The sequence below is a fragment of the Coturnix japonica genome, chromosome 1 (genome assembly GCF_054131305.1).
Source record: "Coturnix japonica strain WE chromosome 1, WE-NBRP24, whole genome shotgun sequence".
NCBI classification, from domain to species: Eukaryota; Metazoa; Chordata; class Aves; order Galliformes; family Phasianidae; genus Coturnix; species Coturnix japonica.
The window spans coordinates 52150604-52177428 of NC_140663.1; the positions used below are offsets into that span (position 1 = coordinate 52150604).

Here is a 26825-nt window from a genome sequence, read left to right on the forward strand (position 1 = left end):
CCGGGCTGCGGAGGGGCGGGGCGACGGGGGGTGACGTCACCGCATGACTGTGTTTTTATGAATGAAAGGAATCCGCGGGTGAGTAATCGCGCGGAGCTCGGCTGGGAGTCAGCGCATCGCCGCACCCCACAGCACCGCACGGGGCACGGCCGGCACTCGGTACAGTCGGCACACACGGCACAGCCGGCACACACGGCACACACGGCGCGGCCTCCGGTAAGCGGACGGCGGGGTCGGGAGTTTCCGGAGCGGGGCGGGCGGTGGGAGCTCGGGGATGGCGTCTGACCCCCGGCCCTGATTGCATCAGCTCGGCTCCTCCCGTGCTTCGCCCCCCGCCGGCTCTTTGGAGAGGGCGGGGGAAGGTGGTCCGGAGTTGGGGCCGCTTCGGGCCCTGCGCCCTCTCTTCTCCTCTCGTAATGGCGGAGGGGAGAAAATATCGGCCTCTCCCGCCCTCACCTCTGCCCCAAGAAAGCGGCAGAGTGGCGGTCGAGGGGTGCAGAAGGGGTAAGTAGCTCTCGCCCCCTCCTCCTCCCCTCCCAGCGCTGCTGAATCACGGTGAGACGGCGCCCGCTCGCCCGCGACGTGGCCGCGGCCCGCACCCTTCGACCCCACCGCGAGCCCCGGCCCTGCCCCTATCCCCCCACCCCCCCTCTGCCCTCCTCCGAGGGAGCTCCCCTCGGCCCCATGGCACTGCGTCTCCGGGGAGGGCCTTCCCACGTTGTTGTGGTTGTGTGCTATTATTATGGGCTTCGCATAAAAGAGTGAGGTGGAGCTGGGCGGGGATCGGCATCACCCGCCGTGTTCCTTTGCTGGCACTCAGCCGCTCTTGGGCGTTTTGTAGGGCCGGTACGGGACAACCATGGCTGCGGATGGGCTGTCCAGCAAGGCGCTAAAGGTGAGTACTGGGGAGAATAAGAGCTATGGGGGGGACTGAGCAGTAGGGTCTGGCATCAGGAGGGGGATGGCACCGGGAGTCCAGCATGAGGGATAAGCATTGAGGAGGTCCAGCATGGGAAGCTGGCAGTAGGGACTCCAGTATAGGGGACTGGCTTTGAGGTGCAGCATGCGGGAATCACACTGGGGAGGTCCAAGCCTCAGGGAGCCCCAGAATGGGGAACTGGCACTGGGGCCGTAGCATGGGGGATTGGGGGGGGTCCATCACTGGGGATCGGTGCTGGGGAGGTCCAGAACTGAGGACTGGCATTAGGGATTGGTATTTGGAGGTCTGGCACTGGGGGTTGGCATTGGGATCTCACCTGCTCCTCCACCCAACAGGTGAAGCGGGAGCTTGGAGAGAACACACCGCTGCTGTCGGATGAGGAGTTGATGGGGCTGTCGGTGAGGGAGCTCAACCATCACCTGCGGGGCCTTTCCAAGGAGGAGGTGGCGAGGCTGAAGCAGCGACGACGGACGCTGAAGAACCGGGGCTACGCTGCCAGCTGCCGGGTGAAGCGTGTCTGCCAGAAGGAAGAGCTACAGAAGCAAAAGATGGAGCTGGAATGGGAGGTGGACAAGCTGGCCCGGGAGAATGCTGCCATGCGCCTGGAGCTTGATACTCTCCGTGGCAAGTATGAGGCCCTGCAGGGCTTTGCCCGCACTGTGGCTGCCCATGGGCCCCCTGCCAAAGTGGCCACTGCCAGCGTCATCACCATTGTCAAGTCCGGTGCCAACCAGGCTGCCTACTCCTAGTGCTGGCCCCGTCCCTCGGCTGGGCACTGTCCCCCCCAGGGCGCCTTCCCCTACATACCGACTCGAGGCTCTCCTTTGCTGGGAGCTGCACCCCAAATCCTTCCCTCTGGTCCCCCAGACCTCTGCTTGTAGGGAGGACTGCCACCATGTGTGTACCGGGTGGGACAGCACCTTATTGGAGATCCCATGGGGGAAGCCCAAAGCCCGGTATTGCCCCATGGTCCCATCCCTTGCTGCATCAGTGGGTGCGTGCAGGAGGGGATGAGTCCGTGTGAATGGATGGAGGCAGGGAAACACCTCACAGCTCCAAGCTGGCAGGAAAACACGGTGCACCCTATTTTTGGGGGGAGCTGAGTGCAGGGCAGGCGCTCCCAGGAGCATGTGCCAGAGAATGAACTGGGGAGGGAGTTTTGCAGAAGGATGAGGATGAATGGGGTCAGCACTGGCCCAGTGAAAAGGAGTGGAGGGTGGTAAGAGAATGTGCAGGTCCGGAGGGGAACAGAAAGTGGCTGCAGGTTGGGGTGAGCGGGATGGCATAGCGCTGTGACGGCGATGGAGGGGGACCCTTGGGCAGGGGGCATCTGGGGGCTGTAAGACAAAAAGGAGATGTGGAGGGGCTGTTTTCTCCCCATCACGGATATCCTTCATGCGTCTCTTTGACCTGAGTGGGACACTCGGCCCAACCACGTGCCTGGAACACAGAGGCAGAGGCAGGAAGGAAGCAAAGGCAGCTGGAGTGCAGATAACTGCTGTTTTGCTGGGATGGCCCTGCCAAGCCCTGTGCTCTGCTGGCTCCAGGCCTTAGGCTGCAGAGAGCGAGGAGTCAGAGGTGTATGGAGGGCAGAGCATCCCACTCCTGGGAGCCGCCTGGCAGGCAGCTGCTTCTCCCTTGGGTTTTCCTCCAGCTTGGACACCAGCACAGAGGTCTGGGCATCGTCACGCCAGCCGCCCTTGGCTGCAGCCTCCGTCCCTACCCAGAGAGGTGCCCGCCCAGAGGGCACTGTGTTAGCATCCCCTCCGCCCCGCTCCCCCTGGGTTTATTTATTGCACGAACGTAAGTTATTTTCACGTCCTCTTTGCCATTCCACCTCTCGGCACAGCCAGGATGTTGGTACAGAGCCGTACTTTATATTTTATATATGCAAATCACATTTTATCTTATATAGAGCAAAAAAAAAAAAAAAAAAACAACAACAAAAAAAATACTATTTATTTTCTGACTTACAGTCTGTGTCCTACCTGAGTCCTCTGTATTTTGTAGACTTTACAAATAAAGCCAGTTCTTTTGGGTTTGTTTTTCCACATTGAGTGTGTTTGGCCTTTCTTCTTCTTCTAGAGCTGTTGGGGAGACCCTAATGCTCCCTATGATCACCTGTAAGGAGATGGTGGTGGTGAGGTGGGCTCGGCCTCCTCTCCCAGCTGACAGCAATAGGAGAAGAGGCGACGGCCTTAAGTTGTGTGAGGGGAGGTTCAGGTTGGCTATTGGGGAAGAAGTCAGGCAGAGGCAGCTGAGGTACAATCTATATTATCTCTATATGTTTATTTGTCATCATATTTGCTCATTTCTGCAGAGTATAACGTCACAAAGACCAAAATAGAGAGAGCGGCTTGTCGCTGAGCTCACATCAGTTCAACACGATAGGTACAAAACTAGGTGGCTCTGTCTTATTTATCATACATTATTGTTTTTTTGGTTTTTTTTTTTCTCCTTTCAGTTATTTATATACAAAGAACTACTCTATGTGGAAAAATAATAAACAAATCCCACGGGTATGTTACATGGTAAACAAAAAGGAAGGGGTAAAGAGGGGAAGGGAGTGAGCAGCTCGGAGGACCTACCCTTAGCCTTGGGCTATCACAGGCAGAACTGCTTGAGAGAGCAAGAGATGCCCTCAGACTCAAGCTCTGGGTCCTCACACTAGATTTGCTCCTCTGGTGCTGGCCTGTTGCAGGGGGGTGCAGGAAGCTCAGAGATGGTTTCGCTTAGTGTTATAAAAAATATATATATATAAAATCATAACGCGTGGCAGCTGGCTGTTACCTGGGCACTAGCTGTTCTCCAGGCTTCTCCAAAGGCAGCTTAGTGCAACAGGGTTATGCTTTAAACTTCTACATACACATAGCCTTAGGAATATCCAGACCCCTATGCACAGCGTGTAGATGCAGCATATGTTTTTAAGTAATGTTTAGAAAATGCTTCCCCAAGCCTGGAGTATCTTCAAGCTCAACAGAGATTTCAGATCTCAGCCATCCAATGCAGCACACTGGGGATGGCCATTGGTTAAGTGACACTGGGACATCATGGAGGCCTGCAAATGCAATGGAAGGGGGGGAAGGGGTTTTGTCTTCTATAAGAGAGGGGAAGTTTAAAATAAATACCCAACAATAAAAAACCTATTAATCAAAGCCACGGAAGATGGAAGGAAAGCTCAAACAGCAGTCCCGCTTTCTGGGTGGCTTACGGGATAATAAGTTTCATACCAAGCCCCCAAGAAGCCTGGTAGGTAGTGTCTGTGTCTGCTTAAGCAGTTACAGGTTTAGGAAAAGCAGGAGCCAACTGCCTGGTGTTGCAGGGTGTGCTGCTCCTGACCTGGTTGGGGTGCTGAGGAAACAAGGAGCTCTTTGCTCGCTGTCACTTGTGAGGAAGTGAATGAACAAGCGCAGAGATCAGGATAGAGGAGGAAAGGTGAATTCTAGGCAGTAAATCAGACCCTGCTTCTCCCAGCAGAGCAACAAGGAGCAATCCGGAAAGGGTGCATCCCTTCCCAGATACTCCAAAGGGCAAAACTTGTGTAGCTGGCAGGGGAGGCCACCTGAAAGACACCTAAAGTGGGACGTGGTCTGACAGCTGCTGGTGCAATCCATGACTCTAAGAGAGGCAGCTCTGTTGGTAGGGGGCAGGGAACGAGAGGAAAGAATATCTTAGTGTTCACAAACACTCCTTTCCCCAAGAGGGATGAAAGGACCAGAGCTGTATAAACTTCCACCACCTGTCGTGGCCGGTCCTCAACCCTGGTTAGCAGGAGACAGGTGCTCCAGGTAGCATCTTGCCCCAGGAATGCAGGGGAGATGGGAAGCTCAGACACCTGGTGATTAGAAAACTCTACCCTTGTGAGTCAGTAATTCTACCCCTGCTGAGCTCCAGCAGGCAGCTTTGACAGGGAGCAGAGAGGGCAGAACAAGACGATGGTCCTGCCCTCTTCCCCTACACTCACTCAAGTATAGGCCTGCACAAGCAGTGCTGAAGAGGTGTGAGAGAAGATGTTCTCTACATATTCACTGCAATGGCTACAGAGGGTCCAATCTCCAGCCTGGCCCTCAGGAACGCTTATCACTGCATCCTAATCCCATTTCCCAAGGATCACAGAGACGTTAGTACCGGGGAGCTGGGGGTGCAAGCTGTGCCTACATCAACCATTCAGGAAGAGGAATTCGAAGCAGTCAGATCATCCAGTTGAAAACAAAACATTTCTGGCCAAGATTCCAGGCTCTGGCCAGTCACACGCCACATCCAGCTGAGCAGGTATGGGAGGCAGAGCCCCAGAGAGTGGAGCTTTGCTTCAGTTAATTCCAGTCAATTGCTGCTGTAAGGAATGGGTTTGAGAAGCAAGTCTTGGGACCATTCCCCTAATTCCACTCCACTCGTTGCATCCGTACCCACAAAAGCTAACGGGAAATGCCCACTTCTGCAACCTGCACTAAGAGGTGATATGACTTGCGTGTTCCTGCTTCAATAAATTAAAATAATAATAAAAAGCAACAAAGGAGGGAAAATGATAGCCTGTGCTGGTGGTTTTCCCTCCTAGAACTCATCATCGGAGCTCAGCAAGAGGGTCTTCTCATTGTCACGGGCACCCGAGCAGCTGTGGGAGCGTGAGATGACGTGACTGCCATTGCGCCAGGGTGGGCCGTGCTCCAGCGTTGACTGCTGGGTGTACTGCTGGTAGGCTGGGGAGAAGTTGTGGATCGCATCTTGGACGATGTCATGGGGGTTCATGGTCTCCTTGAGGCTGCTGGAGATGCTCTTCATTGGAGCACAACGACCTGTCGGGGTGAGAAGGGGAGGAATGGGTGAAGAGTACAGCTGCTTTCCCCCCACCCCGCCTTAACATGAGGGGAAGGAGAACAGGGAACATGCACTCCTAGGTCCTGCAGAACTTTACAGTTACTTTACGTTATACAATTCCTTCAGCAGCAGCTGAAGAAATGCCACACAAATAAGCAATGCCAAGTTTTATCAGTATTGCTCCCAAAGTCTGAGTGAATCCACCTCAGCAACAAATAGGGGCCATGAGAATGGGATAAACAGCAACTTCCCTGTGTGTGACCTGGGCTGGCTTAGGGGTGCAACAAGGACAGCCGGGTAAGGAGGTGCTTCTGTCAAGGTTTTTGGAAGTGAAAACATTAAGAAACTTCTAAAAATGTCAAATAAATGGCCTTTGCCATTCCCACTCACTGGAAATTAAATTGACGGGTGGTATAAAAGCACCCACAGGAAAGAAATCATAAAAGGGGAGAGGAGAACACAGGAGATAAAGGAAGGGAGCAGGTGGTACAAGGCAGAACGACAGCTGGAGGGTGTCACAGCAAAGGATGCAGCAGTTGAAGCCAGTCCCACCCAAGTGCCAGCCATCTTTCTAGGAGCTGCCATTTCTCCCAGCTTCTAAGTTCCACCTCCAGCATGGGCTTCTAGCACTGTTCAGCTCTCAGGATGAGCTCCCCCAATGACCAAGGCATGCTGATTAGCTGTAGCATTCATGGGAGAAGGGAGGCTGGGCTGAGAGGGAGTAAACCAGCTCCTTTGAGAGCCTGCTCAGTTTTTCAGGGAGAATTGTTTCATACGGTCCCAACACGAATGCTCTAAGGATGGGTTATACCACTGTCAAGGGCTCTTTTACAAGCAGTTGGATTACAGACCTGCAGGAAGGGGAACAAGGGACAGAGTAGGTAGTAGGCAGGCTGGGAACCAGGACAGAGTGGCATATCCCAGTTAAAACCAACTGAGACAAACACACAGAGCATGCTGCACCTACCGTATGGCCCGTATGATGGAACGGCTGCATCAGGGACCAGTGGCCAAAGCAGGGGAGAGAAAAAAGGGGGAGGGGAGAGATGGAGAGACAGAGAGAAAGAGAGAGAGGAAATAACAAGAACTGAACAAGACCCACCACCAAATCATCCCCAGTCTACTAGACAGCAATTTACCCCTTCATCACACACAGACCTCACCTCCCCTGCCTGTAGCCACTGCCCTTCCTAAACCTCTGAGGTAGCTGGGATGGAGGGATTATCTACATGAACACTGCCCATGGGCTGTTGTCTTCCTGCAGCTCAGCACAGACTCCCATCCACCCCAAACAGGAAGGAATCCCTTCATTTGGGGAACCAAAAGCCCCATTTCCCTGAAAACTTCCACCTCTGTTTTCCCCAGAATAAGATTTCTAGCAGCTCCACCTTCAAAATCATTACAGGAAGATTCCCCTCCTCCAGGCAAAACATATTGCTAAAGCACAGCCTCATCCTCCTGCACTGGAGTCAAAACAGAGCATGTTTCAGGCCTTGTCCCTCCTGCCTCCAGACTGTTGCACAATCTGGAGCAATGGAGTTCCCCTTTGGGGAGACAGGAAGAAGGACAAACCCACTCTATTGAAAGGATGCAACTTCATGCCACCCTGAGGCCTGCAACAAGCTATCATGGGTGGCATACTAGGGAACTGAAAAGGGAACAATGCAATTCAGGAAAAGTTTCTGGCCTGCAGAACTGTTGCACAATGCATCGGCTCAGACACCACAGAGGAGGGGATGTGATGTTTTTCAAGCACGCAGGTTGAGAGTCATATCAATGTGCTGGCTCCCAGAGGGACCAATCTCCACCCAGTCTTGCTACCAAGCAGACGGGCCGTGTGCACTGGCATATTTCTTACCTTGTGCATCAAGTCTCTTGTCCGCATACACCTTGTAAGTGAAGGCATGGCGCAAGGCAATGGCTGCAAAGAACATCTCCACACAAATGATGAAGTCCTGATATCCAGCAGCTACCGTGCCTTCACCCACAGACACGTTGGCAGAGTGGATTTTGGGGATGGCACCACACTTTTCCAAGATGGCCAACAGCATCCCTAAACAAAGGAATTACCTCAGGTAAACGTGCAAGAGAAGCATGACACTCCGTTGTAATAAGGATGTTTTCCCCTGTCCATATACCAGGTGGCTGAAGAACTCCAGAGAAGACAGAAAGCTTGTGACCAGATGGCTCAAGATGATAAACTAGACAGCTTATTAGTCTGTCTGTACACAGGGAGGATGGGCCATGCTTCAACAGCCTAAATTCCATCTAAGTTCATACTCAATTAGTCTTTGAAGTGCAACTTGGTAGACCTAAGTAGGGCACTGAATAGGGAAATGCTTACAGCCAATTAGTAAGAAGCATTAAGCTGAGGTGGAATTTAGGCTCTCTGATGTGGCGCCTTCATCATGATGTGTATGTATTCTGAATGCCCTTCACAAACACCAATACGCAGTGGTGTCTCTGCAGCAGCACACGTTGCGTTCAGCTAGCAAGCTGCTGAACAAGAGTCACAGATAAGCCACTATGATTTTGTTTACAGAGCACTAAGAAGATCTTTAGATGTGCCACTTCAATCAATAATACAGCACCACGCAGATAAAACCTCAGCTCCTCATGCTTTATGATTGTTTCTGAAATGCAAATCAGCTCTTCTTAGGAAAGGCAACAAAAGATTACAAAACAAAGACAACAATTAAAAACAAAACAAAAAGACATTTTGACTATTAATCATCTGCTCTATCAATTCTAGCTCTCTGTGGCTATAAAGCGAAAGGAAAAGCAGCTCACCTTGCCAGAAGGAGAGGAAGATGACAGACTTCACCATGAAGAACTTGAGTACTGGGCTGTAGGGACTGAGCAGCTCACGCGTGGCAAAGTAGAAAAGGAAGAGGGCATACAGTGCCAGGCTGACAGAGATGTTGTAGATGATCGTCACGTAGAGGTAGCCACTGGTTACACTGAAGAGAGCAAACACATAAACACCTGAAAGCTCTGCATGATCCTTTCCCCTTTGCTGCTGTCACTGGGGAGTACCAGGACTCTCATTTCCTTCCTGCCTCTCTGTCCCATTCTCTCCCCCAAACTAAAGCAGAAAAAAACCTGAAACCAGCAGGCTTACCTCTGCCTTCCTTTCTCGTGTACATATTCAGCTTACGTGCATCCTGTCTTTTCCCAAGGCACAGCAGAGAGAGAAAGGGAAACTGAAACCTCCATTCTAACCAAACATACTTACTCAAAGTCACCATCCTGGTATTTGTCAAAGGCCTGAAGGATGACCGTGCTGATCGCCATGAGGGGCTTCACCACACAGAACTGAAGGGTAGCCTACAGGAATAAGAGAAGGGGAATGAGAAAATGGGGTGAATGAGGCCACATTTACAAACAAGCATCCAGTGGACATGCCAGTGACCTGCCATGCAAGGCAATGCAATCCAGCCCCAAGAAAGAGTCTGACACTTGCTAATCAATTGTGCTTGAGGACTGAAGCACAAGGAGGAAACAGGAGATTCAGAGGAAGCGTGTGTTATTTTCCCTGTACAGGACAGGAAGACTCTAAGGCACTTGGGATCTGCTCTATCCAGTCTGACTCTACAGGTATAAAGCACAGCTTCTATGAGGAACTCTCTCACAAAGCTGCCACACACTCCATCATTCTGGAAAGAGGGAAGTTGAATGCTGAGGTCTTAAAAGATCACAAGGTCATGAACCTAAAACATCACCCATATCTCCCCAAAAAAGGCTGGAACATCCTGGGCAGGTGCTGACCTGCATGCACACAGGGAGGACTGCGCAGAGAAAGAGGGCAAAACCAAAGAGGAATGATTGCTCTGGATACAATGCAATTTGTTAGTGGTCATAAGACTTCAAGGAGATTAAAAACCCCAGCACATGCCAGTTAGTGAGTCACTGTAAAGATGTGAACTGGAAAAGGTCAGGCTAATTGGTAAACAGCTCTGTCCTCTGTGCTTCCCCTCCTTCCAATCTGCAGATGCCTTAACCATTTCTCTGCAACCCAAACCACCGCGTTTTATTTTTAGATGCTTCCCCAGAAGATGCTATGGCATAGGGGAAGCACATAGATTGTGTGTGACCCATCTGCAAGGGTCACCAGACACAGATCCAGCTAACAGCCTCAATGGGGGCAATTTTAAGGAAATGATCTGTCCAGATTTTAACCCACAGCCACCAACACACCAGCACATTGCTGCAGGATCTCAGGCAATGTGTGCAGACCTACTGACCCCCAGCAGGCACCTGTCTGAGAATGGCTTGGCATGGAGAGAGGGGATGGGAATGAGTGGTTGTAGTACATAGATACCCCCAGGATTAAAGGGACTGGGAAAAGCTTCTGCTTTGAAGGAGGTGGGAGGCAGCACTAAAGATGTTGAGGGCTGGGCTAAGATGGGCGCGGTGCTTCTTCCAGCACATTTCTCTTCCTGATCATCACACTGGTGAGATACTGCATAGATTAGCATTGAGATCTGTTCTGCGGCTCTATTCTCTCCAGGAATTAGCCTTGGAAGGTCTCACTCACCAATCCTGGAAGTCATGAAGTACCAGAAAGTGAGTCCTGGTGTCAAAGACCTCTCAACAAGGCAACATGTAAGCCTGAGCCAAGGACAGAAGTACTTAGCACGTCACTTTGCAAGACACCTCCCTCACAGCCTCCACAGCAGAGTTGGCTGTACACAAAGGGCTGGCCTGACTAGATGAACTGCTGCCAGATAACAGCAAAGCAAAAGCGAAATGTCCACCAAAGCCAGAGTTAACAAACGAGCTGAAGATTTGCAGAAGCCAGCAAAATGCCTAAGAAAAAGTGCTTCTAATTTTTACTGTAGTGGGGAAAAAAAAAGCCCAAAACTTTCCAAGCACACTCGTGTGCAACCCACGTAGATACTTGTCAGAGGCTGCAGGGCATGAGAAACAAGAAGTCTAAGGGAAATTCTCACTCCTTCATCTTGATGAGCGTAATGCCTTCTTATGACATGTTTAAAAGGCAACTGTTAACATTATAAAAAGCAAAAAGATTAGCTAATATATGGGATCAAATATGGGGTGTACAAATGAAGTCCAAGAGCAACAAGAGAAGCAGCACACAGGGAACAGTTCAGGGAAGAAAACAAGAAAGGCATGAGAGCAGAATACAGAACAGGGGCAAAGAGAATAAAGAAAGATGTGTTCCTTTCAAAAAGGCCAGTCTGGATATTACTATGAGTCTGCTTGTACCTTTGACGTTTCTCTAAGCTGCTAAAACATTGATGATGGGGGCACAATGTGAAGAAGAAGGGCAGAGATCTAGCCTCAGAGACTGAAATGACAGTGAACAGAGCCCTTTCAAAGCATCAGATGTGCTTTTTGTATGTTGTCTCCAGAGAAACCTCATGTAATCATTTCCATCATTGAACAAGGCCTTAAAACTCACCTGCTGTTTCAAGGCAGACAGAGGTGACTGACCTGATGAGCAGACAAGGGCTGTATCGTGGTTTAGATCTCTCTCGCTCCCTCCCCCTAAACATACCCAATTCAGCACAGACAGACATGGTGAGCAATACTTGATTCCTCCTAAAAATCATTGTATTGTGCTTAACCTCCACCTCCTCCTCTACTCCTAGCCATGACAGCAGCACTGGGAATTTAGGAGGCTGTTACACAACCACTGGGTGTCTGCAACACAACACAGCCATCCATTTCTTAAAGTTGGGACTTCTGTAATCCCAAAAGGGGAGAGGAAATCCCAGGGCTAACATCAGATCCATGAGATAAACCCAGTCTTTTGGTAGGTCTTCTTGATTTGGGGCTAAGTAGAAAACATTAACATATCTTAAAAAAACCACTATCCTGGCAGACTCTGGGCCTGGCTCAAAATCATGTTATCAACCCACTAAAAGGAACGAACACCTCAAAGTTCAGCAGCAAAAAAAGGAACACAGCCACCCTGCCACACGCTTCATTCAGTTCTGGAGGACGGCACAGCTCCTTCAGCCCATACCTGTTTGCAGAATCTCAGGAATCCAATTGAATAGGTCTTTCCCCACAGGCAGCAAGTCCCATATACACAACTGGACCTGAAAGAACCAACAACAGATTACAAGGAATAGAAGCAAGATCTGGGCCTGAGATCATTTCTACCCTCTTTCCCTGCTTCCTCTGCAGAAGCCACAGGACCAGCGCTTTCTCCAGTCATGACTGCAGTCACAGCCACAGCCTCTTTCAGAGACATATTTAGAACAACATTCTCACTCCATACTCCAAACTTTTTTACAATTTATTTTAAGCTGAGTAGCACGGGGGAGAAAAACAGACCCTGGAGGAAATGCTCACAACCAACGGAACAGAGGAAAGATTCAGAGGGGGAGAAAGGAAGAAAAGAAACAAAGGAGCAGGCAGGTGTTCAGAAAAGCTGTGAGTCAATCCAGCTTGCCTAAGAGGACACGATCAGCCTGATCTGTCTTGGAGCAAGATAGTGGTAAATCATCACTAGCCAACCTGCCCAGACCCAACAGGCATTTGCCACCTGACACAGTTTTTAGGGACAGGTGTAGACACACAGTGGACTGGCAGAGAAGGATGATCACATCGTGCTGCAAGCAGAATACTCACTCAATTGGTTTCCCTCTGATCTCAGACATGATGGAGCTCTCCCCTCCCAAGTACTCATAGCAGAGGCTGAGAAAGTTGTATATTACAAAGGCTGCAAAGACATCAATCAGAGTAAAATGACAACCAACATCAAAACAGGTGCAAAGACCAAGAGAGCGGGCAACACACCAAACATCAGCAGGGACTGCATATGCAGCATCTTTCCTTTTAAAGCACTCCAGTTTGTTTTCACTGTGTTTAACTCCCTACCTCAGCATTTACAAAACTGTCTGAACTGGAGTTTGGCCAAGGTCCCAGGCCAGATCTACTCCTCATGCCAAAAGGGTCACGGGACCATTTAAAACTGTGGTCAGCCTGTTTTACTTGGCAGCTGTAAGATGTCACTCTTTACAGAGTTCCTGTGTGTTATTCCAGGACATTACTCTAATACTAAATCATATGGCAAAGTTATTTCTGATCTACCAACCATATCTCCTTGCTGTTGCCCTCTGAAGTGATGAGCACTATGTCTGAGGCGATAGATTGTAGACATAAGAGTTGGAAAAAGTGTTTCTACCAATCAGTGAAACTGTTTTCATGTCCAATGGGTATTTTCAACAAAAAGGCTTTGTGCTTCATTTCCTCAGAAAGCTGAAATTTCTTGTGTACTGAACAGCTTTCTTCTTAGGTTACTTCTGTTCTGCCTCCCTCAGCAAGTTGGTACAGATGGGGAAGAGCCTTCTCAGACCGATCACTAATACTCTGCTCCACTTTAATTCTTTTCAATGCTCAGCTGTGCTGGTACACGAGACAAAAACACAGTGGGGAGGACTCTTATCATGATTATTGATACACTTCCTTTTCAAGGGATCCAAAACCACTTAACTGTGCATGAAGTTAACTAAAGTTGGCCTCTACAAGTCTTGGCTGCCACTCTCTTGACTTCTTATAATCACTGTTGGATCAGACAACCCTTCTCTCAATTCGATTTTCTATGATACTCCATTCCAAGACATTCCCTGGAATGCCACTACTCAAATCCTGCTTTGGGCCTCTGGCACTGACATAATACAAAATCAAAACAATTTGGGATGGAAACGGAAGTCTCACGGAACTTTGGAATAAGAACAAAAGCCTAATGTACTGTGCTGAGAACCTGACCTCACCGAGTAACCAGTTGTTAGACCTCAGGTCTATTTTACCACATGGAAGAACTTCCACAGTTTATTGCCAGCACGGGCTCTAATTTGTTCTACAAGCATCCAAGCTATGTCCTAGAAAAGAGGTACCTCAACACTGCCCAAAACGCTCGGCCTCCAAACATTATATTAATGGCTTCTAGATGTGCCTAGCTGGCAAGAATGCCACAGCACATAAAAGCTTGTGGTATACCTGCTTCTACTTATGTAACTGGGAAATTGCTATTCCATCTGTCATCTTAGTTACTGACCAGAGTTAGGTATGTTCACAGTGCAATGACTTTGTGAAAGCCATAATTAGGAAAGAAAACACCAAACATGGAAAAGTTATTTAAATAACTGTGGTAAGCTCTTTCGCCTGCAATTTTCCGGCAGCTTGGGTGACAGCTCCAACCACTCAGAGGAAGAAAAGCAGAGCTTTTCCTATTACTCTCCAGTGACCCCTGCCCTCTGATGCGGTCATTACAATACCAGCTGCCCATTCCACACCAGAGGAAGTAAACAAAAAGTTAAGGTGGGAGAAGTATCTGTCTTTCCACTCCCCAAAGAAACATAGATTCTTCCCCCCCAAAAAGAAATAAGTGAGGAGGAGAATGGCAAAGGAAGCATAGAGGACAAAGAGGCAGTTTCAAAGCAGTCTCCACAAAAAGCAATGGAGAACTTGCTGGCCAAATGTGCTTTCACCTCTACCTGCAGTCCCTTTCACACAGCACAACATGCTGAGAAAGCTGGTAAGCTCTGGAGTGTGGGCTGCCTCCTGAGCAGAGGCTCTGATGTTTGCAAACTCCCTGTGCAAGGCAGAGGGATAATGGCTGTTGCTAGGAGAGGAGTTTTGCAGTGCTGCAGGCTTCCTGCTAGACCTACACACGCACACAGGGTGGGGAAGTAGGGAGGATGGGGTGGAAAACAACAGGACCAAACAAAGCTGCCTTCTGAATCGTGTGCACACGTTTGCCATCTGCTGCTGCTTCTGTGTCTCAGGGCATTGTCACGGATGTGAAGGAGGGGCACTGGTCCTTTGAGCCGATTAACCTGTTTGCACGGTCAGGGGCACCCCTCTGCAATGCAGATCCCACTCAAACAATTTAATGCAGGTATAGTAATAAACTGCCCTCAAAAACACACTGCCAGAATGCATTCTCTCCTGTGGGTGGGCAGAAGGCTCTTTTTTGGATGATACAGAAGGGATGTTTAGATAGCGTTTATTGCGGAGGAACTGTTTCTCTCACATAAAACATTAGTGGTATCATCTGCAGCAGATGACCAAAAATGAAAGCATCAGTAACTCATCCTCTTCTGCAGGATTGCGAAGCACTTCACCCCTCAACAACACAAGCATGTGGAGGCTGTGCTACACTGTGCCATCACATAAGGGGCCACAAGGTAAGACAATAAACACATAGAACCACACAGAATGGCTGAGGTTGGAAGGGACCTCAAGGATCATGAATCCCCAGCCACAGGCAGGGCTACCAGCCTCCCCATTTAATACTAGGCCAGGCTGCCCAGGGCCCCATCCAACCTGGCCTTGAACACCTCCAGGGATGGGGTATCCTCAACCTCTCTGGGCAGCCTGTTCCAGCACCCCACCGCTCTCATAGAAAAGAACATCCCCTGACATCCAATCTAAATCTTCCCCCCCTCAACTTAAAAACATTTCCCCTTGTGCTGCTGTTATCTAACCTTTCAAAGAGTTGACTCCCCTCCTGTAGCAAACGGTCCGAAGCAAGTATCTGGTTACTAAGAGCTGTTCTAAGAGCTAGGAACTAATCAATCCCTTGCTTTAAAGACCTGCATTTTTTGCTTTATACCTTCCTGAAGCAAAGGACCAGAAAAATCACAGACTTTGTCACTACAGAACACAAGAGAAAAAGCTCAGTGTATCTTGTCATGCTCAGAGTCCAGGAATTGAGGAGGCGTCATTTTTCAATCACTGAGCAAGCCATGGTCGACCAGACAGACACCCCATAAGAATGCATCTCAGTAGCCCATGGAGATGCTTCTCCTTGTTCCCAACTAGGAGCAGCAGAGACTTCCCACCTCCCCCCCTGTGTCTGAGCCCTCCTTACCTTCATAGCAGTCCCGCACTGTGCCAAAGTAAACATAGTACTGGTCATTTGTGAAGAACAGGAGACTGAGCCATGAGTCAAAAGCATAAATGGGCACAATGAAGAGGATCCGAACGATGTAGCGCTGTTCATTTGGGCAGCTATAGCAGCGAAGGTGCATGTAGATCTGGGAGGGTAGAGAGGGAAACCAGGGTCAGCAGCATGTGGAGTAGAGAGGAGAAAGTGGAACTAGAGAGCCAAGTGGGAAAACAAATTCAGTAAAACAACTTTTGGTTGTCTCCAGCAACCTCAAGGTGATATGCATCAAAAAAATTGCTGTTATCTTATGACATCCATACAGCATCCCTTGTTTTGCAGAGAGAGGAGGAGGAAGTGGAAGCACTTCTAATTTAGCTCCTTGTTAGGAATGCTGTTATTATCATCACCTTTCCCTTCTTTCACTCATCATTTTTTTTTCCTATTACCAATCTCACATTCCTACTATCCTATTTTAAGTACCTAAGATTGACAACACTGCAGGTTCCTTTTCTCTGAACAGAGCAGCACACACTCACTGTGAACATGCTCACTATCCAGACAGCTCTGGATGTTTTTAAGACCTTCACCTGAAACAACCTGAGAGTGCCCTTCACATCAGCACAGAGGTATCACCACCATGCCCACAAAACCACATCTCTCTGTGCTGCATCTACATGTTTCCTGGATACCTCCAGGGTTGGTAACTCCACCACAGGCATACTATGAAGATGAGCACCACTTCTGTAAAGGCCTAATAGCACAGCAGGAGTTTCAGCTGATGTTGCAGGTACACTCTACAGGTCATGGAGGCAGCAGAGGGCACGTTCTCCAGAGGCCAGGCCTTTGCACAGCAACCCTAATCAAGCTGCTGTCCTGGCTGCTGGAATTAATAGCACCTTGTTTGTTACGTATCTGCCTCATGACTGGCTGATCTGGCTGCCTGAAGTAGCACAAGCATTTGTTTGCAGCTTCACCCTCCATATCGGTGTGCATGTGACATGGGCGTGCTGTGCAGGTTCTATAGGGTCTAATGAAGCACACGTTGATGACCTCATCTTCCCCTTGTGAGGGAGAGGAAGTTAACTCCTGTTCATATCTCTCTGCCTCTTGGCCAGGTTCAGTCAAAGTTGACTGAAGGGCTCAAAAGACATTTATTTCCTCTCCCCAGCCTGCAGTGATCTCCCAAAAGCCTCATTTCCTGTCAAGAACAGGTTGAAAATAAAGTAGTGCTAACTTAGTGATATTTTTTCCTTGTGACAATCCCAGTGACACACCTCACCTAGTACAGGGACAGCTGACACCCGGCTTCGAATGACTCCAAGCTTTGCCCTTGGGATGTCACAAGAGCCCTGCAATCTGTGCACCTACAAGAGCACTTTAGTCAGGAACAGCTTTCCTGTAACAGGGCAACAGTGTGCTTCAACCAACAGAGTCTCTCCAGCACTGACCTCCATTGTTTTTTCTTTAGAGAAGGGCATCAGTGCCTAACTACACAAGGCTTCACTGCATAGAAAAGATTTTCCTCCTACCCTTGGTAGGTGATCAATTTGTGCTCTGAAACAGGAAGACCCGTGGCACTTGCAATTGTTACCCAAGCTGGTGAAACTACAGGTGTTACTCTTTCTTATTCATCAGTGACTAATCCACTTTTGAGTTTCACTATCCCCTGTATGCCATTAATAGGCTGTAGTTTTCTAGGCCCCAGTCATCACTCTGGAATCTACTGACCAACAGGTACAAAGCACAGGTTGATAAATAACAGGGCTTGCGTTTCCCCACTGTTTTTCAGTTCACATGACAACTGCATGAGAGAGAGGTACAGAACGGGATGAAGCATTTGAGTTGTTCTGGCTCCCAGGGCACCTACCCCAAAATGAGGGGAGGGGAGAGAAATTAAAACAAAACGTTTCCTGCTACTCCTTTCCGCAGCAGAGTTCAGCCTGGGGATTCCACTGGCACAGTAGATCAAAGGAGGTATGTCAAACAACAGATGACCAGGATCATTTAGCTAACAGCTGACACAACACCAAAATGGCTGGTTACAGCTACAGGACCTGGGAAAGGACGGCTTGAGAGAACACACCTTTCTGCAAACACTCGAGAGAGGGCCAAATGTTCTGCACCTGCTGGCTGTAAAGCATTTGTTTCCTCTACAGTCAGACTACAGAACCTGGGCAGAAAAAGGACTTCATACAAAAGCTGCCACCTTGACTAGCAGAAATAATGCAACAGAGTCCCAGAGAAGAGGTCCTCGTACCACCTGAGAGTCTACAGCCCTCCATAACATAGCTATATCTGGCAGAGATTTGCAAAGGTATCACATATTCCTCCGTATGGGAAAAGGGAGAGAGTCAGAAATAGCAGCAACAGGCTTTTACCTGATGGCAGGTGATGAGCAAAGCTGTCCACACAAAGAAACCTGAGATGGCCTGAGCAGCGGTGGTCATGAGGAATATTGGCTGCTCCACAGCTGTGGGGCTACCATCCTCTGGCAACCAGGAGAAGTTGGGAGCAACAGCTGGCGTGGTGGCAGCTGACCCCAGCCTGGGGGCTGCAGTGACGTCAGTCATCACCATCATGGTGCCTTTCAGAGTGAGGTTCCACCTGGGATTGCTGAAGAACTGACTGAGAGACAGGACCTGCCATGGAAGAAAACCAACAGCAACTGAACTAAGCTGAAAGGACTAGGGAGCACCACAGTAACAGTGTTTTGCCTGCTCATGCTTTATGAACAGGACCTGGTAAGTCTTTACCTGCCACCCCTTATGTATAATACAACAGATCACTCTTTCCACTCACAACACAGCTGTCATCCCCCACCTGCAGCAAAAACATGTAAAAACAAGATGAACACCACATTCACCTAATACAAGGCAAAGGGAGCAGGAAAGCATCCCCATCCCTTCCACAAGGAATCCCTACCTCTCCTAATGCCATTCTGAAAGCAACATGCAGCCCACAGTGCTTGCATTAGAAAGATACATGCTGAAAGCTCCCCCGGCTAGAAAGAAGAGCATGAAAGCGATGCTTTTATCAAACACCATATGGCACGGTATACTTAGTCAGCCTATCACTAACTCTGCTAACTTAGCATCATTTTCTCCGTGATGTGAATTTAGCCTGATTGGTGCTTAAAAGCCAGCTGACCCATGAAAACACACCCAGAACACACATACATGCAAGATTACAAAGCACCATTACCCATAGATGAAAAGCTGTCCTCATTCAATGGAGCAAATTCTTACAGGTCCAAGTTCTAAAGCAGCTATTATTTTCAATTTGGTCATAAAGAGGCTCTAATGTGACCTCTGGTTTGGAGGAAGATAATCCACTTAAACCAAGATCACAAGCAGACTGCCATTGGCTCTGTGAACTCTAAGAGCCTCTTTTGCTTGTCGTTGTAGCAAAGATGCTATTACCAAGGGAAACAGCACCATGCTGCCTCCTGATAACCTCATAATAATTCTGGGGGTGCCCTTTCTTGTATGAGTGCACAACTGCTATGGTTTAATTCATAAGATAATTGTCAAACTTGGCTTTTCTTAGCTCTTCCCAGTCAGTCTTTTTCCATAATATTCCTGCTTGAAGTCACAGCTTTCCATAGCTGCACATAAAGCTGCAGGAGGAGTAAGAGCTGGAGTTCCACTCTTATTCAAGCCAGACCAACAGTGCAGCCCCAAATACAACACTGGGCACGTCATCAGAACAGAGGAACTGAAAGGAACAGCTCTGCTTCTCTGCACTTCCCTCTTTTATCAGAAGCTGAAACTGCAAAAAGGGTTAAGCATTCTGAAGCAAGGACATTTGCAAGTTCAAATTGTGTACATAACCTTAATACTGCCCTCTTGTGATTGTACGCTGTCTTTAATTGAATTATTATGCACTGTTCCTTGTTTAATCCCCTTTAATTCACACAGTCATTGCGACCAGTAACTCTTTCCAGCACTGTATTTGAAACAAAACACGCACGCTTTCTTCAGTGGGACTCTACTTCTGTTCCCCTACCCCAAGACCCAACCCACCCACCTGAGAGCAGCCCTTATCCTCAGGGCTGCCTGAGGACATGTTTACATGGGACAGTACTACTTCTTGATTATAACCCTCAGCTCATTCTCCCTCCTAGTGAAACACAAAGGAATGCTGCATTTCTGAATGTTCAAAATTAACACGCACGTCCAAAGCATCCCTTCTAATCAGGGTGGTGAGGTACTGGCACAGGTTGCCCAAAGCAGTGGTGGATCCCCATCCCTGGAGATGTCCAAGGTCAGGCTGCAGGGGCTCTGAGCACCCTGATGGAGCTGCAGGTGTCCTTGTTCATTGCAGGGGAGTTGGACTGCATGACCTTAAAGGTCCCTTCCAACTCAAAGGATTCTATGATTCTATAAGTGGACACCCACCTCCCTTGCAGCATCACCCCTACCACACCGTGTGCTTCCTCTATTGCCTGGGGAAAAGGTCCAATGTCTACACAGCTATCTCCAATTCTCCTACATTTTCTTCTTTCTTCCACTTTGCCACTGCAGTTACGCAGCAGCCCAGCTCTGGTCAGCCTAGTGGATCCAGTCTCTTTCTGTGTACTCCTCCCAGCTGGCTGCATCTTTGCTGTTGTTTCTCATGCATTTTAAGCTACACGGGACAACCACCTTTTTGTTCTCTGCCTGCACAGCTCCCAGTACTGTGAGGTACCAATCCAATGACATTACCATATGGCAAATTAGGGGCATTTAGAAATCTACATCAATCCATTTTGTATTTTATTGGGAATCCAACACATTATCAACTTCATAGAAGAGGATCATAAAAGTTGGAAAATACCTGTAGGATCATCTAGTTCAATCGTCAGCCCATCATCACCACATCCTTCAGCACCACATAACCTTCACATCGGTCAGGAGGGTTTTGCCCAGGGTACACACAGGAGCAAGCCCAAGTGGCTATAAAGCCCTGCTCCCTGTCCTAGGAGGGAGAGGGCAACCCATCGACTCCCTGCTCCCAGACTTTAGCCCTCAGTTCCTCGAGAAGTTTCCGGAACAATTCCTTGCTCTTCCACCACATCCTGTTTTCTCATCCAGGTCACTGCTTCCATTTATAAGGGAGACTAAAGTTACTTGCACCCTTACTCCACCCCTCTGTAGCAATCTCCTAAATATACTGCAGAAAAGCAATTCATTTCCCTCTGACGCTTTCCCATCTCTGACTTACTACCTTGCTCCCCCCGGAGGTAACAGGACCAGGAGTAATGCGTAACCAGGAAAAGTGCTGAGTGCTGGAAACTGGACTGTACCCAGAAAGTCTGTCTGGGCAGAACCATAAAGGTTAGAAAATATCTCTAAGATCAGTCTGCCAGCCCATCCCCGCCATGAGGGATCCCACTAAGCATGTCCCTCAGCGCCACATCCACACGGCTCTGGAACATCTCCAGTAAACACAGAGGGCTCCACTTTAGGAGCACCAGGCTTTGCCCTCAGTGGGAGAAGACACATCATTACCAAGACCCTTACAGGAAAGGGGCTCCATCCTGCACAGGAGTGGTTCTGCTGCTCGCTGCCTGTGCCCATACAGCCTGCGGCCACAGGAGAACAGCAGCGCAGTCGTTCTCCATCAGAAACAGATTGCCATCCCTGTGTCTTTTGGAAACAGAGGCCTTCTGTCCCTAACGCTAACACGGCAGCTTCTTCCACCAAAAATAAACTCGGAACAGTAAACAGAAGGGATCTGGCACAAGTGCAAACAAAAAAACTTGGTTTTTTGGCTCGTGTCAACGCATGGAAAATGTTAGCAGTGAGGAGGAGCTGTTTCTACATCAAGATAAACAGCCATAAATACACCAAGCCCACTCCTGGCGCTGTGCAAGAGGAGGGAAGTGGTGCTTGAAGCACCAGGTCCCCAAATTCCTGCGGGTTCCAAAGAGCACTGCAGCTGATACCAGGATACCAGGAGTGAACGGCAGCGCACTGAAGCTGCTCTCTGCCATCTGCAAACACAATCTGCGCTTTTAAAATAGATCATCTCCTCTGAGGCTGAAAGTATTTCATTTCTAAACTGCTGAGAGAGCAAAGAACGATACACAAAGCTACCCCGGGAAAGAGCCTTAACATCTCAGCCTCTGTCTGTTACAAGGGACAAGCTAGGAAACAAACCCAACCTGGCTGTGAGATCCTCATGAATGGCTGCAAGGTGAGGAGCTGCCCCTCCTTATGCCCAGCTCCATGCTTACCATCATGCAGTAGGTGATCAGAAGGCAGAACTTTAGGCTGCAGGGAAAAGCTTGGCATCGGTGAAGCAGGAGCTTTGTGGTTTTCAGAACGTCCTCTACACTTAGAAGGGGTACAAGAATATGAGACAAAATGGTTCGAGGTTTATTTTAGAGTATTTTAATTATAAGAATGCCCAGAATTGCCAACTGGGATCAGCTCCTTCCATTGTGCCAGGTATATACCGCAAACTTGTAATTGATTTAACTCCTTTTCAACCCCCAAAGGCACAGCACATCTAACCAGCTGATCTAGCGAAGGGTAGAGAAAGCAAGAGGGAAGGCAGGACTAAATAATGCCACAGAGCGCCGGAGCCACTGGCACAGATCAAACCAGCGATAGCAATAAAAGAAAATCAAATGCTTTTAAATTTATTGCATCTTAAATTGCTTTTGCTCTCTGGGGTGGCATCTACTTTAGTTAGCTACAAGACATTAAAAGGCCTCAGTGGTGTGTTTTTAAGCTCTCCTATCACACTCCTGAAACAATCTGTAAGCTAAGTATGCAGCCAGCCATGCAGTGTTGGCTAGTACGACTTATTACATGTTACTACTCAAGCAGGACAAAGCCTCCTTAACCTCAAGCCCCTGAAAGCTGCTCTGCATCACACACCTCATACCCATGCATTTAACACCATCCAGACATGAGCTGTGCTCAGCGAGGAGAAAAGTGTGCAACATACAACGCACAGAACCATGCAGCAACTGCACGTGGTAGAGAAGAGCATCACTGAGGTCAAATCAGAGGGTTCAGCATGGGGGGAGCAGTAGAAGGCTGGCCCTGGAGCTGGCCATCCAGGAGGGCTCTGGGCGCCCAGGTAAAGGTGCACCCACCCTACACCATATGTAAGAGATAATCCCACCCCTGGGTACAATAAGGAGCACATACACACAACTTTCAGCAAGCCCATGCAACCTCTTTTCTCATTTTAAGAGAATCATAGAATATCCTGCACTGGAAGAGACCCAATAAGGATCACTGAGTCCAGCTCTCAGAAACACCACACGAATCCTAGCTGCTCCCGGCACCCACCAGCCCTCCATTTAGCTAACCCACCCAGTGCTGCTTCCCCTCCACGACACCCATTTAAAACTCAGAATCAACAACAAAACCCTTTTACCCTGAGCCGTGCACACTCTTCTTTCCAGTGTTTTTTTCTGCTCTATTAATTTCTGTTGTCTCGCTGTACTCTCACAGCCCTCCTCCCCCTCCGCCCTCCTCCTCTTTTTTTCTTTTTTAGCTGATTGACCCACATTGTAATAGGTCAGCATCCAACATCCAGTCCTGTTTTTGGAAGGAGACAGGAAGAAGAGAGAAAAGAGGCTGGAGAGGAGGAGATGGGATGCTCTCATCCTTCCCATTCCCCTTTGGGACTAGGGCCATGCACTGCATCCCTGTGCCATATTCCTCACAGCTCTGCTCCACAAGAACCAGTCCAGCCCTCTGCTCCTGGGAGAGAAACATAGGAAGACCACAGATACATTCTGCAACTGGCAAAGGGGAAAGAGGTGGCGAGAGAAAGGATGTGTTGTAAACGCTTATGTCCGGTGCCACAGAGGAAGTTTGCCTTTCATCTCCCAGAGGACTTCAAACTGCCACAGAGCCAAGCATTATGGCCTGTTTGGTCTCTATTAGTGTTCAGCAAGCATCAATGAGTGTCAATAGGTGTCATCTTTTCCACACGAAGGAATTCAATGACACACCTTTGCTTCATAGATACTTCCACGTCAGACACCATTTGGTCAGATTGCCCCTCTGCTGCCCTCTGTCATGTGGCAACATAACGTAATGGAATATTGATGGGAAGGTTCAAACTCTACATCCACCTCTGATGTCATGGGCCAACATCATAAAACAGGAGGCATTATTTCCAGAGCGGCCTTTGTATCTGAATAACTTCTGGCTTAAAGCTCTGCCACAAAATCAGTGTCATCACAAAGATACTGGAACAGGGCAAAGTCTGAAAGTCAGCTGGAGAGAGGTCACTCCCAGCTACCTTAGGGCAATTAGCTGCCAACAGCTTCACCCAGCTCTAACCACTCTTCCCTAACAAAACCAGCCAGGAAGAGATGAGATACGCTGAGCCATCAAGAGAAGAACTCTCTCTTTTCCATCTCACCAGGTTTCTCTGAGTTCATTTTAAGTGACCTGGAGAGAGAAAGAGGTACTTCTATCACTGCTGCTTAGGCTGTATTTGTGCTCAAAGATGAGCACACAACTGCAGGCTCCCAAGCTATCAGCTCTGCAGCCTCTGATATCACAGGATGTTTTACGGCCTTGGGAGGGAACAGTGGCAAGGCAAGGACAGCTTTAAAAGGCATTACTTCATCTCATCTCCTTCTCAAAGCTTCAATGCCACACTTGGTAATGTGTGGCATTTTCTTTCCCGAACCACAGAGATCTTTTTTGTGGGTTTTTTTTTGGCCACATATTGTACAAGGTGCCAGATGCACAACACAGCCGAGCAGAGAAGAATGCTTTCAGCTTAGAAAATGCAAGCTGAGACTGCGATGCCATCTCTCTCTGCTCCCGATCACTCTCCATTATCCAGTGTCCCCAAACAGCCGATCCTTTCAGTATAACCAGAATCCCACGCACTGTGACTGTAAGATGATAAGAGCAGCATCTCCATCCTTTCAATCCAGAGACAGACCTCAGGGTGGGGAGCCAAATATGCACATACCCAATGGGTTAAGTGACATTCAGTGCTGCAGGTAGAACACGTAAGGTATTTCCTTCTAGAATTTCCTGTAAATTATGCCCCTCAGGGGCCACGAGGATCTGGTGACACCCAGCTGCAGCAGGGCTCCTGGGCAGCTCACCCACACGCTGTATTTTCCCTGAACATGGTTTGATCTGCTGCCTTTCCAGACACCACCACAAACAAAAATAAAACCAAAAACCCCTCAGAGGCTGAGCCGACTGTTAAGGACCAGAGACAAAGTTGCTGTGAGCAAGTACTTATCCTCAGGAGAAGGATGGCTATCAAATGAGGCTCCTGGAAGGTGGCTGAAGCTCACGGCCTTCACTGGCAATATTTTACCTTCAAAACCATCCTGAGGGTTGCTGTGCTGAAAACATGAATGGTTGTTCCCTTCTAAATTAGTTCATAATGAAACAGAATGAAAAAAGAATACTTCTAAAAGGCGCTTCCAGTCTAAACAGTATCATATTTTACAGTTACTTTAACTGAGCGTTTTAATTTCCTTATCACTTTCAAACAGCCTTCAGAGCCCTGCGTGTTCTGGGAGGATGTAACACCTTGACACTGAATAATGCAATTTCTGTCTGGATTCTGTCAGGTCTTTTGGAACAAGCCAGCTCAGAATATTGCCATTACACCAAACCAGCTAAACTTCACCTTCTGACCAGCCCGTGTATGTCTGAGAACCTTTCCCATCTAAATGCTATGTGTCCCAGTGAGGCTGTCAGTAGCATCCTGAAAGCATGAATTTTCCCAAGCTACTGCACAAACACAAATCTTCAATATAACAAATGTGAATAGCAAGAACATTTCTAAAGAGATTTCTGTCCCCTTCTGGGAAGAATGCTAAGCTCCTGAACTCCGGGAGAAATTACAGCAACACAAGTTCAGCAGAATAGTTAACTACTGTGTCAAACAAAAGTCACGTCTTTGTTAGCAGGCCCTGCTAGGCAGGGGGGTTGGAACTACATGATCCTTGAGGTCCCTTCCAACCCAGGTCATTCTGTGATTCTGTGATGTCTGCTTGGTTAAAGTTTCATTATGTAGAATCATAAAATGGCTTAGGTTGGAAGGGACCTCAAAGCCCACCCAGTCCCATCCCCTGCCATGGGCAGGGCTGCCACCCACCAGCTCAGGCTGCCCATCCAACCTGGCCTTGAACCTCCAGGGATGGGGCACCCACAGCTTCTGAGGCCAAAACGTTTCTATTTACCCTGCAGATGCTGTTCTGTCACTGATCAATCACATCTTATTCTCGTCAGTGCTTCTCTGGGAGGAAGTCTGTCTTCTTCAGCGATTACTTCCGACTGAGCTCCATACGTGGCAACAACGTCTCCAAACTTTCTTCGCAACGCTCCCACCTTCGCTATCTCCTCTCCTCATCTCCTCCTCCCCCTCTGACAGGGAGCTCCTTCCAAGGAGCTTTCACAAAGCCGTCTGAAACCCACTCCATCCCTTTTCCTGGATTACGACTCACCAGAACCCAGCAACACGCACAAACGTCCCCATTCCTGCAGCTTGCCAAGCCCGAATCACTCCTCACAGGGCTACCAGAACCTCCAGCAAGCTCCCAACCCACACACGGCAGGGGAACACGCTGACAGCCTCCCCTACACAGCACCCACGGAGCAGGGCAGACCAGAAGGCGGCAGCCGGAGGGTGGCACCCAGCAGAGAGCGGGGGTGAAGGGAGGGAGCTGCGTGCGAGGCACAGGCCCCACCAGGCCCTAGAGGTGGCAGAGGCTGCCTCAGCGATGGGCTGCGGGCCCCCTCGCCCTCACGCACCCCACAGCAGCATCATCACCCTCCTCCCCCGGCCCGGCTTACCTGCAGGCGGGGCTCGGCTCGGCCCGGCCCGACACTGTGCTCGTGCCCTGCCCCGCTGCCCCGCGGGCGGGCGCCGGTAGCGGCGCTGGGGCAGGCGGGCGCGCACGGCCCTCACCAGCCCATGGCGCCGCCGGGCCCTCCCCACCCGGCCCTCCGAACTTGCGCATGCGCCGTCGCTAGAAAAGGGGGGAATGGGCGGGGCGCAGGGAGATGACGTCACCGCCCCGCTCTTAAAGGGGAACGCACCACATTTCTCACAGCGCTGTCCAGGCCGCAGCCCCTCGTGAAACACAATTTAGTTTTAGTTCCATTTGTTCCAATAATTCTACTCATAGTCGTTCCTGGAAATCAAAATAGGGAGGGTTGTTGCAAGGCTGCGTTTCCCTGCTATGACAGGAAAGAGGCACAGATGCTGGTG

The 26825-nt window shown here is 49.2% G+C and overlaps 2 protein-coding genes across 14 annotated transcripts; one reads left to right on the forward strand and one right to left on the reverse strand.

Moving 5' to 3' along the window:
* Positions 1-80: 80 nt before the first annotated feature.
* On the forward strand, positions 81-2993 carry MAFF (MAF bZIP transcription factor F). 2 transcript variants are annotated; one of them, XM_015863084.3, is made up of 3 exons: positions 81-216; positions 842-895; positions 1276-2993. In XM_015863084.3, exons 2-3 carry the CDS (start codon positions 860-862, stop codon positions 1687-1689), a joined length of 450 nt encoding a protein of 149 aa, XP_015718570.1. In that variant the 5' UTR covers positions 81-216; positions 842-859; the 3' UTR covers positions 1690-2993. The 2 variants fall into 2 exon arrangements, with proteins under 2 accessions (XP_015718570.1, XP_015718579.1); XM_015863093.3 differs by lacking the exon at positions 81-216 and adding an exon at positions 346-504.
* A 210-nt stretch (positions 2994-3203) lies between these two features.
* On the reverse strand, positions 3204-26547 carry TMEM184B (transmembrane protein 184B). 12 transcript variants are annotated; one of them, XM_085519473.1, is made up of 12 exons: positions 26408-26547; positions 21841-21935; positions 18377-18443; positions 18002-18262; positions 15606-15771; positions 12359-12449; positions 11748-11823; positions 8991-9082; positions 8546-8715; positions 7614-7808; positions 6723-6746; positions 3204-5733 (listed from the first exon to the last, which is right to left on the reverse strand). In XM_085519473.1, exons 4-12 carry the CDS (start codon positions 18200-18202, stop codon positions 5492-5494), a joined length of 1257 nt encoding a protein of 418 aa, XP_085375599.1. In that variant the 5' UTR covers positions 18203-18262; positions 18377-18443; positions 21841-21935; positions 26408-26547; the 3' UTR covers positions 3204-5491. The 12 variants fall into 12 exon arrangements, with proteins under 12 accessions (XP_085375599.1, XP_085375592.1, XP_085375575.1 ...); XM_085519466.1 differs by lacking the exon at positions 21841-21935; XM_085519449.1 differs by lacking the exon at positions 18377-18443.
* Positions 26548-26825: the final 278 nt, after the last annotated feature.

Bases quoted from the DNA above. Each gene is read 5' to 3' on its own strand.
- MAFF (XM_015863084.3), top strand. From the start codon at position 860: ATGGCTGCGGATGGGCTGTCCAGCAAGGCGCTAAAG. The intron at 896-1,275 runs GTGAGTACTGGG...TCCACCCAACAG, and splicing joins TGTCCAGCAAGGCGCTAAAG to GTGAAGCGGGAGCTTGGAGA.
- TMEM184B (XM_085519449.1), bottom strand. The intron at 7,809-8,545 runs GTGAGCTGCTTT...TCCTTTGTTTAG, and splicing joins CTTCCTCTCCTTCTGGCAAG to GGATGCTGTTGGCCATCTTG. The intron at 6,747-7,613 runs GTAAGAAATATG...TCCCTGATGCAG, and splicing joins CAAGAGACTTGATGCACAAG to CCGTTCCATCATACGGGCCA.